Raw genomic sequence first — 13404 nt, 5'->3', positions numbered from 1 at the left:
AAATCCAAGCCTTTATTTCCATCTTTCAATGATCAGTGATGAGATTAAATACATCGAAACTGGCCATCTTTCCTCTTTATTTTAATTTCAATTAAATTTAAAAATTTACTATCAGTTATTATAATTATAGATCTATTTAAATATAATATTTAAAAGATTAATTGTTAGTTATTAAAAATTATTAATCTTACTTACTTTCCAATATTTTTAACATAATTTTTTATTCAATATTTATTTTGATATTGATTGAATTTTATTGATAACATACATTATAACATATATTATTTATTCAACAGAATAATAAAAAAGTTTTGACAATGTTTCAACATCAATATCAGTAAACACTCGATCCAAAGTAATGTCATAATCTTTTTTATACCAACTACTTTGAAGATTTTATATGTTCGAATGAAAATAGAATTTTATTGCAAGTGCATCGTCTACATTATCCATCAGCCTATATAATTTTCTCGACAATTGGCGAACACTCATGCGAATAATTTTCGAAGCAATATGTAATTTACTATTGTCATAAAGTGAAATTGGCATTGGAAGGGTGAGAGGTTGTATTAACTAATGCATTATATGTGAGAGAGAAAGAGAAAGAAGAAACTTGATGATAGCGGTAATATAGTAAAGCCACACGGTTAATCCATTACTAAGCTACAGAACGCACTTCTTGACGATGTCTCATTGCCGCCCACCAATTTGTCAACCATCAATTTTAACTCGTCGCAACACACACCATGGCATGCGTCGAGATCTTTAGCATTCGGGTTTTATATTTGATATTACATGAATAAGTATATGAGTGATGTGTGTAAGAGCCAACAAATATGTGTCTACACGCAACTCTTCACGCACATGTGCTTCTTACATGCAAAACACAAAGCTTCTTATTTATAATTTATTATTATATTATTTATGACCCTGAAGGTTTTTATTAGCTCCAAATATTTATTCGGAGAATTCTCAGTCATTTTTGGCACTCGCCGGGTTGCAAAAAATCGACGTGTCTATAAATTATCTTCCGGTTAATTATGAAAGTATTATGTGAGTTTTCAATTCTTTTATTTACTCCAATTTTAGTCGATTGGAAACTATAATTTTATTGATTAATTTTTATTAAAAAAAAATTTTCAAGTGTCACAACAAATTGGATTATAAAAAAATATATCATTATCAAAAATGTATCGGTGATCATTATTAATAATTTCCTTCAGATTTCAATAAATGAATGAATAATTATATTTAAAAAGATTTATTTAGTAAAGTTCATTTTGTAATTATGAAAATTCGAGTACTTATTAAAAATTTTGATTGTTTAGGTTTTTTTTCAAAATTTAAAATTTTGACAAATTTTCATTATAAATTTAAAAACATCCAAGTCTTTTATTTCTAAATACTTAATAAACTCTTGGATTTGTAGTGATGCAAAATAATCACATAATTAAGACCATTTTATTTAATTAATAAAAAACACTTTATTAATTTTCATTCACTTGAATGGCTTAATAAATTTATTCATAAAAATACAGGATTTATTAAAAAAAAATAGACTAGACACTAGTATTTTCCAATACAATAAAAATAATTGCATTAAAATAGAAAATGGAATTTGATAATTAATAGTTTAAAAAAAACCACAATAATAAAAGAAATTATTGCATACTCTTCCATCTTCATTCATTATTTCCGTTAAATTGTTCACAACAATTTTTCCTATATACTGAATGCATATTGGAGACCAAGGATACACGCTTCCTATACTCTGAACAAACTTCACTCATATTCTATTACTAAAACGAATGCAGATAGAAGGTTATGACATGTACAAACTCCTAAAAGCGATTCGTTCATCGATCCGCAAATACTGAGTGCCAGAGACAGCACTAAATCTTTCCACGCTTCACGATCACTTGACAGAGGAGGAGAGATTATATTCTTGCTTGAGCTTTATTTCTCAAGTCCACCAGTACCTAAATTTCTTAGCTCTTAGAGTGCGGTTACGCACGTGCAGTAACGTAGTCAACCAGGGAATGACGTATCGTCCTACAGGCGAACTTTTAAAATGTTTTTTCTTTTAATTATCCGCACTTTTATAAGCCGAGAAGGGCAACATTTTAAGTACATATTTACGAGACCCGCGGCTCCTTTACATAAGTTCTTTTCTATACTTCAATAAGTTAACTATTTAATTTTTTGCCGTCAGCTATATAATTTTTAAATAGTAACAGAAACTAGTAATGATACTGTCAGACCTATAAAGATCAAAGGAATATTTTAGTCTAATGTATTTCTAATAAATGATGTCTACTTAAAGTGATTAATAATTAATAAATTATTAAGAAGTATTTTTAAAATATTTTTTGTATAATTAAATTTTCTTCCGTTTTTTTTTGTTGTGAAATTTTGATTTTAAGTAGATCAATTAAGTTTATTTATAATTTTGTTACAGAAATAAAAAATACAGGGTCAAAAGATCCTACTCTATCAGCAATTTGTCCAAAATAACTTGAAAAATATTGAAAATAAATTGGAGCCTTAATTGGTGTTCTATACATAATCCAATTACACCTATGTGTTGCTAACGAGCATTAGGAAGTACTTAACGACATAATGATGCTCACCCACAACGAGAGCTTGTCACCGAAATTACTTTCTGTGATACGACGAACGCTCTTAATGATCCATCATTCTGTTCTGCTCTTATTTTCGCTGCAACGGAAGAAATCAAGTCATTACCTCCATCCACCCTCAAACCAACATTGGTAACTAAATTATTTTCTATCCAAGTTTATTGTTTTATAATAATAGCTTCTGTTTCATAATTCCTTGAAAAAAAAACATCCAAACTTGCTTGTTTATTGAATAAATTTTTTATTTTCAGGGTGATGGATTACTCGACTAATTGTCTGAAATGGATCAGTGCAATAAAACTTGCAAAAATTAACAAGACATTTATCGTCACTTAATACGTGAGTGGAAAATGGTGAAAAAGTTCAATTGTGCCTAATTGCAAGTAACGAACGTCGCCAATCAAGAGTCGCATTCTCTTCGACTGAACATCGCGCGCAAACCGAAGATGGCGACCAACATCGGTGTTCGGAGTAACAATGATATCGTTGGTTACCAGTAGTCCAATCGACGATGAGAATACCACGACCTTGGCCACACCCCCAGTGATATATTCAGATGGGGAGCCGCGAATTTCCCCACCGAGACGTCTAAAGCTCCGTCGAAATTCCGCGCCAGTCGCACGCTAGCTTTCCTAGTGTTTGCATCGACGTTTATCACGTTCATTAAATCCCTCGTGCGCGATTAATCATCACTTAATAATGTATACGATAATTATTTCACACCACATTGCTTGAAACAACTCATTAATTTTAATCTAGAAAAATTAACAAAAGATGAATCATTGACAAGTTTTTTATTTGTGAATTGAAAAAAGCCTGTTGGATGATAAAATAATTATTCATTTACCGGAAATCAGTGCTAATGAGTTCTAGTAAATAAAATTCAATAGTTTGTGAGAGTTGATGTGCATTATAATGATATAAATTTGTGGAAAACAATTTTTTAAAATTGAAATTAAAAAAAGTATAAAAATAATAGTTGTAGTAGAAGTAGGTAAATAAATAATAAAACCAGGATGGAGGTGCCAGCAGAAAAAATAGAACTGGATGTTGGACCAACAAGTGAAGAAGTAGATTCCACAGAAATTGATGTACCTCGACCTGCACCAAAGCCATTTACAATTGAGAGTTTAATTGGTAATAAAGGACAAGTGATTAATAGACAATTAGATGGGATTTCTAAATCAAATAATGGAGATTCTGAACGTGAAAGAGAATTTATGTATCAGCAGAGATATTTGGCAACGGTTACAAGTGCTTTGCCAGGTAATAACATTGCTTCATTGAAGTATCTATCAAATTAATAACCATCAAATTTAATTTACCAAGTTAATTTTAAAATTGGGTTGATTGGCAATTTTTCTAAATTATTCATGTTCAGTTTCTTGGTAATTAAATAAATGATTTAATTTAATAAACTAATCTTTTAAAAAATTATTGTAGATAAATCCATTAATGTATTATCATTATTTATCCTGTAGGATTTGCAATGCCACTAAGTCTCTATAGTGCATGGTTACCCATGAGGCTTTACGGTGGTGATGGATCATCAGCTGTAGGACCAATTTTACCACCACATCCGTCGGCTTCTTATCCATCTAATCAGATTTCTCAACTGTCAAATCCGCTTAATTTGGGTCTACAACATCTCCAAGGTGCTGCATATCCTGCTAGAGATTCTTTTCAAGGCATGACAGATAGTGAGGAAGATGATGGAAGTTTGTCTCCAGTTCAGTATTTGTCAAAGTCTCAAAATGGTTAGTTAATCATAATTGATGTTGATAATGAGACCTGATAAACTAAATAGTTAATGTAAAGAAATCATTTAGTTAATGGATAGATAATTTTTTAAGTGGTAGGTGTTGAAATACACCAACTAATAAAGTTAAAACGTCTTCATAATCACGTATCCCTGTGGCTACGAGTTGTGAATGACCGATTATCTATATTATTGAAGTTCTGCCGCAGGTCCAATTTGTATGCGAGACCAAGATGTGGTTCTCCGAATTGGTCGTTGGTTTTTTTTTGTTTTTCTTCTTATTATTTTTCGTACATCAGAGAATCATTTAATTCACGAATTTACTATCAATCATTGCTTCGAAATCAGAGACATAAAATATTCAAAAGACACTTGGGAGCAAAAATGATTTTAAACGAAGAAAAAAAAAGCCTTGACCGCAATTATTTCTTATTGTATTAAATACTTTAATTGTTCATTTATTTTTTATTAACAGATTTTTCATGTTATTAATTACAAGACAATAAGTCTTAATGACTTTAAATGTCATTCAAAATTTTTTAATTTGTTTCAACAATATACACATATTCTTAATCCTCATCTATCAATAATTTTTAAGTGCTCTTTGAATTATCTCATCTAATTAAAATAATTCATTTGATTAAATTTCCTTTTAGAAAATCCAATAAATTCTCAATTCGGGGCAGTAAAAGATAATGGAGTAAATTTTAGACTTAATCTAGTACATATGCATTTTTAATTCAATGGCTAATATATTCCAGTGTGAATGGTAATGATATTAAAGTTTAAACACTTGTACCAAAAATATATATTCCGGTTATTCAATTTTGCATGTTTAAATTCATGTTATTGATAATTACTTCCGGCTTGAGGTCGTCGTTTTACTGCATCGTTCAGTCATTCAGAGAAGCGCGCAGAGTAGATTATTTTGGAATAAGGCTAAGAGGTAGTGAGTGATAATCAATATAATCTACAACGGAATATAACTAAAAGTGTAAAGCTTTTAATTTATCTTCACTGTATAAAAGACGTTCACTAATATTAGATAGTTACAATTGCATTAATTTTTTTTGTTCAATTATTTAATTAATTACTACTTCCATCTCAATGATTTTTTTTTAAATATTATCAAGATTCTTTTAAATATTTCAACATCTAGAGCAGAAGATTTTAGTTAATATTTTATAAATCCGATTTATTAAATTTTTTTTTCTTAATTAATTAGTCAAAAGTATTTAAATAAAATTATTCTTGAGGGATTAACATTTGATGATAAATATTTCTGAGATATAATATTCTTTTGAAATTAGTTAAAAACCTTAAATTTCCTCTTTAATGTTTCTAATGAAAAAAATACCTTTCTTACCATTTTTAGGAACATCTGTGGTCCTAATACACTTGGGTATTTTATTCATTGCAAGTAGGGACCCTGTCATGTGTTGGACATGACATGGGAGGATCACTTGATATCCCCGAAAAGTGCGTGGCAAAAAAAAAATCTCAAATGACTTGACTTCAATCGATATCATAACACAAATTCATTCTCTTCTCATGTCATATTCTTACTTCGATATAATTCTATTCATTATTAAAATCCATCTCGAGCTTTTGAGCTTGACGTAATTATAACGACTCTAATTCGATTAAAGTCCCAGAACTCAATTGAAACTTAATGAGTTGCTAATTATTTCAATATTATCATTTGATTTATATAATAAAGTTAAACAAACAAATTTATAAAAAAAAGATAAATTATTCGGAGCGTGAATTATGACGATGAAAAAAAAAATTATATTTCTCAAATAATTGTTATTTGTTTATGCAAATATATATTTAACATTAAAATTTATTCAAAATTAAAAAATTCATCTTTATCGATACCACACTTTTTTCTTTGTCTTTATTGAATGTCCGATAATTGTATTAAAGTTTAAACACCTACTAATTGTATAGTCTTACTTGTAATGTGGGTCATAAATCCTTTTAATGTTTCTCCAATTATGTTATACAATATGAGGAAAGTGAATAAAGACAGTCTTTCTCTCAACTGCAAATGAAATACTTATAATACGTAACATAAATCGACATGATTTAACTTGGGTATATTTTTTCATAAATTTCAATCTAAAATGAAGAATTTAATTTTTGATAAGAATAAAATTGCATTTTATATTAACTAATCATGTTATATTAACTCAAATTGAAACGACGTAACTCGAGGATTGCCTATATTCTAAAAATATAATTTCTCGCTTGAACGGAGTATTTATTAATTCATCCTCTGATATGGCACTCCAATTGACGTAACGAGATTGAATAAAGACATCAATAGACATTTTAAATTTTAAACAGGATGTTATTAGATGTGTTAAAATAACTTTTTAAATGAGTTCACTACAGAATTATTTCAAACAAAAAATTATGTATTTAGTATATCTTTTTTTTTTTTTTATTCAACTTTACTTGAGAGTTATACTATGTTTTTTCTTTACATTTAATTACTATCAATCAATTCTGGTATGCCAAGCATACACATTCTTACATCTAATCGATTGTTTCCCGTTGAAATCGTGTATTATACTGAACGATAGTGTAAAGACACTTGTCCCACGTGGACGTGTTACTTATTGGTGTATTTCACGTGAGTTATTGTTTCACTCACGGAAGCTAGTGTTTCAGATGCTCTACCATAAAATCGAAATCCCTTTAATAAATGAACAGGAGTCGTGTCGCTGTTTTAACACATCATATTCAAAATGCTGTTATTATTACTAGATATACAAAATAGCAGGTTATTTTCTTTGTTCTTTTTCTGATGAGTTCTTTGAAAATGAAATTATTATTATGTTTTTATCATCCCTTTACTTGTTAATATTAGCATGGATTTTATTGATTATATCATTTTCGTCAAGTTTTTAAATAGTTTTTTTTTAATAAAATCAAACTGTTTTTTATTTCAGATTCAGAAAGTGGTAGAATGTCAGCTGAAAGTGATGATGAGGGTGTTAGCAACGATGTTTCAGGAAGTGGACGAAGGGAGTCATCAAGTTTAGCAGGCGGAAGTGGATCTACTACTAATAATAACAGTAGTAAAGCAAGAAGAAGAAGAACAGCTTTTACTTCTGAACAATTGCTCGAACTTGAGAGAGAATTTCATGCAAAAAAATATCTTAGTCTCACTGAACGTTCACATATAGCTCATACATTAAAGCTATCAGAAGTTCAAGTAAAGATTTGGTTTCAAAATCGTCGTGCTAAGTGGAAACGAGTAAAAGCTGGTCTCACTGCGGGAAGTACTGGATCATTAGGTCGAAATGCTGGACAATCAGGTAATAATGGACCACGAATTGTTGTTCCAATTCCTGTACATGTTAGTAGACTTGCTGTAAGATCTCATCATCATCATATGGAAAAGTGTCCACCTCAGACATCCAACACTAGACCTCTTAATTCTCCAGGGTGTGGTTTGAATAGTTTAAATACTAATTTATCAACAAGAATTGGTCCAACAATATCTGGAATTTCACAAATAAATTCTGGTGGTGGCTTAAGGGCTTTTACTGTTCCCTTACATCAACAAAGTACTGCAGGAAGATAGCTGAGTATTTGAAATTAATTTGCAAGTATAATGATGGAGAGAAAAATGATTTTTAAGAAGAGAAAAATTATTTGAGCATGCAAAATATGTTATAAGTAATTCTGAGTAAATCTTTGATATAAAAAGTTTATTCTTCAATTTTTTATTCAAATAATTTTTCATTTTTTAAAAATAACTTTCATCTTCTCTTTTTAATGGATAGTTTTTTTTAAATATTTAAGTACATACTTATTTTATACGAAACATGAAAGTATATTTATATTATTACACATGTCATGTATATATAATTGGTTTGTTGGGCGCAGTATAGATTAGTTAATCATTTTTGTGATATTTACATTAACAAGATAGCTCATATATCTGGTTAGTATTGATTATCGAACAAAGGAAATGGAATTTGAAATGTAGCTATCTGTTCTTCTGTACACATTGAAAATGTAAAAGCCACTCCCGTCGCATCATTCTTTATTTGGTTGAAAGATATTATATTTATCTCAGTGGCCATCAGCTGCTAAGCGGATTTAATTCATAGACTTCGCCGGTGTTTGAGTGATTGGGAATATATATAAAAAATTCAATATATTCTACTTGTACATATTTTTTATAACACATTCAACTCTTTATGTATACAAACATCCACTAATAAAATTGCAGGACAATTCGTATGAGTGATTACCGAAAATTTTATTAGAATGAAACTCATTTCAGATATCAAAATATGTTTTTTTTTGTTGAATTTAGCATCATCAAATATTTAAAATTGAATTACAGCACGAAATTCTTTAAAATAAATAAGTAATACTAATTTGCAAGAACTACTTTAATAATAAGTGTAAACGTTATCAAAACTTGTTAATTATTTTAATTACATTTAATGACATCCATTAATTTTTATGACCATTCAATTACGATATTTTTTCAGAGTGTAATGTACTTTAATGATTATTTAAATGATTTTAAAAATAATCTATTACTGAAATTGTTTTAAAACAATTTGTTTTAAAACACCTTAAAAAGGTATTCAACAATACAATGTATACTTTGTCAAGCTGGAGGAAACTTTCAGATAATTTTTTTAAATAATTAAGTATGACTAAAAAATTCAAATAATGTCTATATTGTTATGATATTTATAATCAAACAAAAGTGATGTAGATAATTATAATGAATAAGAATAATAAAAGCATTGTTTATTGAACATAAAACAGAGTGTAAATAATCCAGAAGATGCTCAGAGCGTAAAATGGGCATTAAAATCTATACTGTCTAGGATTGTAAATAAATAATGAAATATAATAAACTATTAAGTATATTAGAGCACGAAAGTATCGTTGTAAAATTTTAGAGGAAATAAATATGCATAAAAGAGATATTAATTAATTCACTAGATATATATATGTATAGGAAAATAATAATATATAAATATAAATATATTAAAATATGAAATAATATAAAACATCAATTGATGCGAATATATGCAATAAATCATGTTATCAACTATTTAAAATAAAAAAATATCTCATAAATTTTGGATCTTTTTTATCATTATTTATCATCATCGGCATCAGTATTTTGACAATTTATTGAAAAAAGCAACACAAAGGTAGTGATCCCTTTTAAAACGCCCTGCTTTTTGACTTCCCAGACAGTTTAACCATCAGCCCATCACATGATATTGTCAGTGATGCAGTAGATGTTTGGTGTTTGAAAGGTGTACAGCATATATACGTCAAGTCTATATGGTGCAAAAACACAATACCTCGTGCAAAAAGCAGCAATTCGGCAATTATTCTCACGACAACTCAAGTTACAATTGGTTACAAGTCAAATTTACGGAATAATGATAATAATGAAGAATAAAAAATATTGAAAAAAATTTTGGAAAACGATTTTAACTGTTATAATGCCATGTGCAACTCGTGGGCGTGACAATGCCCATATGCTGTGAGCATTAACCATCACACGAGTTCGATATAATTCTGGTTGTAACTAACCCTGCATATAATTTATTTTGCTCTTAAACCACAAAAATATTCGTATTTGTGGGCTGTGGAATTGAGGTAGGATTATTTTTAATCCTTCAATAAAAATGTGTACAGCTATGGGTTGATTCTGTAATCAATTTTTTTTTGATTATTTTTTATTCTATCATTTTTATTAACAATTATTCATTTAAAGAAAGAATAAAAATATTCACCAGTTCATATAGACGTTCATAAAATTAAGTTGCTAATTATTGAATCTTGAAAATATTTTCTATTTACATTCTTACAAAAAAAAAAAAACGTCTAAAACCTTTGCCACATAGTGAATATTCATTTATTCATTTGCAATTTTGAATATAACATTAATTCGAGCTAATAGCAATGTGTACTGGCAAACTAGTTTAGCATTGATGATTGTCATTACTTCATTTATAAGAACTGCTGAATGTTAAACAAACATTTCACATCTTTAAATAGATAAGTACACATTAAATATTAAAAACAAATTCTTCATTACAGAGAACTTATGTTCTACATTTTCTTATTTCATGAACATATAATGTTGATTGTTTAAAAATACTTTTTAACAGTAATAAAATATTCTTTAGAGCTAATAAGTAACATTAAAAGATGACACAATGCCTTAACAGTCAAAATGAAAGGATAGATTATCGTTATTACTATTAATCTACAAAATAGATAATAAAATGAAGGACAATTATTTATGATAATATTAAAAAAGAAAGAATACTTATGTACCATCGATCATTGGGGTTAATGACCATCAATAGTGTTCTTATTGTGCAGTAGGTACATACAAAAAGCTCAAAGCATCCCTCTAACTACAAGGGGTGACTACAGAGAAGGTATAAGCTGTTACATCTGAAAACATATTATAGATCTACATTCATATACATAACTTGTATTTGCAGCAAACTTGGATGTATGTAAATGTACCGTATATACACATATTCACACTCATACGTGCATAAATATGTTTGTATTATATATACTCCACCTAATACCTAATATAATAATATAAAGAGAGTGCATTACGGATACCCTATAAGAGCGCAGTCGTTTAGCCCATCCGCAATCTCGACAGTTACCGTTCACGCGCCGAGGAAGATAAATCATCTCGCGTTTCCACCACGCCCAGTCGACGACAATGTGCTACGTACCTACCTTATACCTACACATCTGTACCAAATATTCACGCTCTTTATCCTCTCCAACGTTTTTTTTTCTGCCCTTAATGAAAATATTCTCGTTTTATTTATAAAAGTTTATTTTTTTCTCGTTAATTTACCTGAAAATTATTCCAAAAGTAGTATAAATCAATAATATGCTCGAATTCAACTCAAAAGTATTAATTGAGCAGCAGTTTATGATAAAATCAATTTGATTAAATTATTTTATTGGCTTTTAATCATTTGTTGATTTTAAAATTGTTGAAAAAATTTTTTTTTAATGAGAAAAGGATTATTTTAGTAACATGAGTTATTTTTTATATAAGTATTGATAATGAAATAGATAAAATTATCGAGAAAATAAAAAAAAATTTGTTAATTTACTTTAAAGCTTTGTCGATGCATCAAATTATTTGTGTAAAGGTAATTACACACTTAATTTCATTAATGAGCATTAAAAGTTTATTTGATAAACGTGTGTGTGCTTTTATTAGAAATTCAATTAAGGTTATAGCCCCAGTTACTTAATGATTAACCCCGAAACGTGAACTTTTCAGGTAATGATATGCCTTTTATTGAACACTTGAATTATCTATCAATCAATAATTAATCATTTCATTCATATTTAACTGATAGATCTCTCATAGATTCACTTAGAAACACAGATATTCCATTACAAAATGTAAATTTAATTTATTCAATAATATTCATTAAGCATTAACAAGAAATAAAACAATTTTCAGTAGTATTAATCAATAATATGTTAATGGTTAATATGTTAAATTTTTATTACAATAAAATCTATAGTTTACTTCCAAAAATTAAGTTCCCTGAATAAATAACAAACATAAGTAGATAATAAATTTTTCAATATCAATAAATTGATTTAAAAGCCTATAAAATATTTAATTATGTTAATTATCGTCAATTAAAGTTTAGATTTCCATCATTTTAGACCCAAATGGAAAAAAAATATTACCATTATTTTTTGTGGTCTCTAGACAATTTGTCGAATTTTATATACATCGCAAAAGCACCCGGAAGTAGTTGATGAGCCATGTCATCTTTCTGAAAGCCACGTGACTGAATCTCAAACGTTTCCTGACGTTCCATGGGGATGTCGACGCATGTCACAACTACTCTAGACCTCAGACCACTTATACAATTGTATATAGCTATTGTAAGTATATATGTAAGTCAACTTTTGCGACTATTGGAGTAGAATGATATAAAAGAAGAAAATAAAACTGGAGGTCCCAGAAGATTCTTCTTCTTCCGCCAAACAAAAACTCCAGATGAATAGTCGGTCATATGTGACTCTGTGGGATGTGCACATACATACAGCAGTTAAAGGCACGAGCCGGATCTTGTTCAATATATGAAACAGAGTATTGTAGATGTTGGGTTAACCACATTGAACTGGTGACAAAAGGTCCTCAGAGTATTGCCACGCGTTCCTTCATGGCTTTTGTGCGTTTGTATTTGTGAACATAATTGTGAGTATCAATATACAGATATGAAACAGTGGTATAAAAATAATAGGAATGGTTGAAAAAATTATAATGGGCTAAATGGACATGGATAATTTGTCATCAATGATTTGTAGACGAACAACACCTCCTACCATTCTTCTATTAATCACCAAGTACTGCCTGGTGGCTACAGCCTACTTATTTGTATTTTATTATCGATTTGAAAATTTATTGTTAATAAATTATTCTATTGGATTGATTGATTCTATTGATTTATCATTTATTTTAACTGCAAAGTATTTTTTAAAGGTAAATTTGAATAAAAAAAATATTTTTCTCGTAATCTCGAGTTAACTTTGGAGTTGGGATATCATTTTTAGGAACTTCAAGTAATTAAAAGAGAAAAACGGAGTATTTTGTTTTGAACAAAAAAAATTAAAGACTTCTAGACCCTTTCATTCGCAGGGATGAGATATATGACAGAGATCTGATGGGTTATATATAAGAAAAATAATAGGCAAGGGAGACATTAACGGTAGCTTTGGAGCATGGATTGAGAGTAAAGGTCACATATCACATCTCCAAAGATTCGTCGTGCTCTCGAGTCGACACGACTATTTGAGCAATTTCACGGCCACTTCGAGCAGATCGGGTAAATTGTTCCGATACGAGATTTGTCTCCTACCCTGAAGCGAGTGTGGGAAACAGCCGGGCAGTGGCCCAAAAGAGGGTTGTCATTTTTCTCGCTTTCTTTATTTCAG

The 13404-nt window shown here is 29.0% G+C and overlaps 1 protein-coding gene across 1 annotated transcript; it reads left to right on the top strand.

Annotated features, from left to right (window-relative positions):
- Positions 1-3034: 3034 nt before the first annotated feature.
- On the top strand, positions 3035-8071 carry LOC118066662 (homeobox protein unplugged-like). Its single transcript, XM_035082862.1, has 3 exons — positions 3035-3905; positions 4121-4396; positions 7359-8071. The coding sequence occupies exons 1-3, from the start codon at positions 3656-3658 to the stop codon at positions 7994-7996; spliced, it is 1164 nt and encodes a 387-aa protein (XP_034938753.1). The 5' UTR covers positions 3035-3655; the 3' UTR covers positions 7997-8071.
- Positions 8072-13404: the final 5333 nt, after the last annotated feature.

The sequence above is a fragment of the Chelonus insularis genome, unplaced genomic scaffold (assembly GCF_013357705.1).
Source record: "Chelonus insularis isolate UGA/USDA-ARS -01 unplaced genomic scaffold, ASM1335770v1 contig_352_pilon, whole genome shotgun sequence".
Classification (NCBI taxonomy): Eukaryota; Metazoa; Arthropoda; class Insecta; order Hymenoptera; family Braconidae; genus Chelonus; species Chelonus insularis.
The sequence above is the reverse complement of the archived record's forward strand: the minus strand, read 5'-3'. Positions and strand labels throughout refer to the sequence as shown.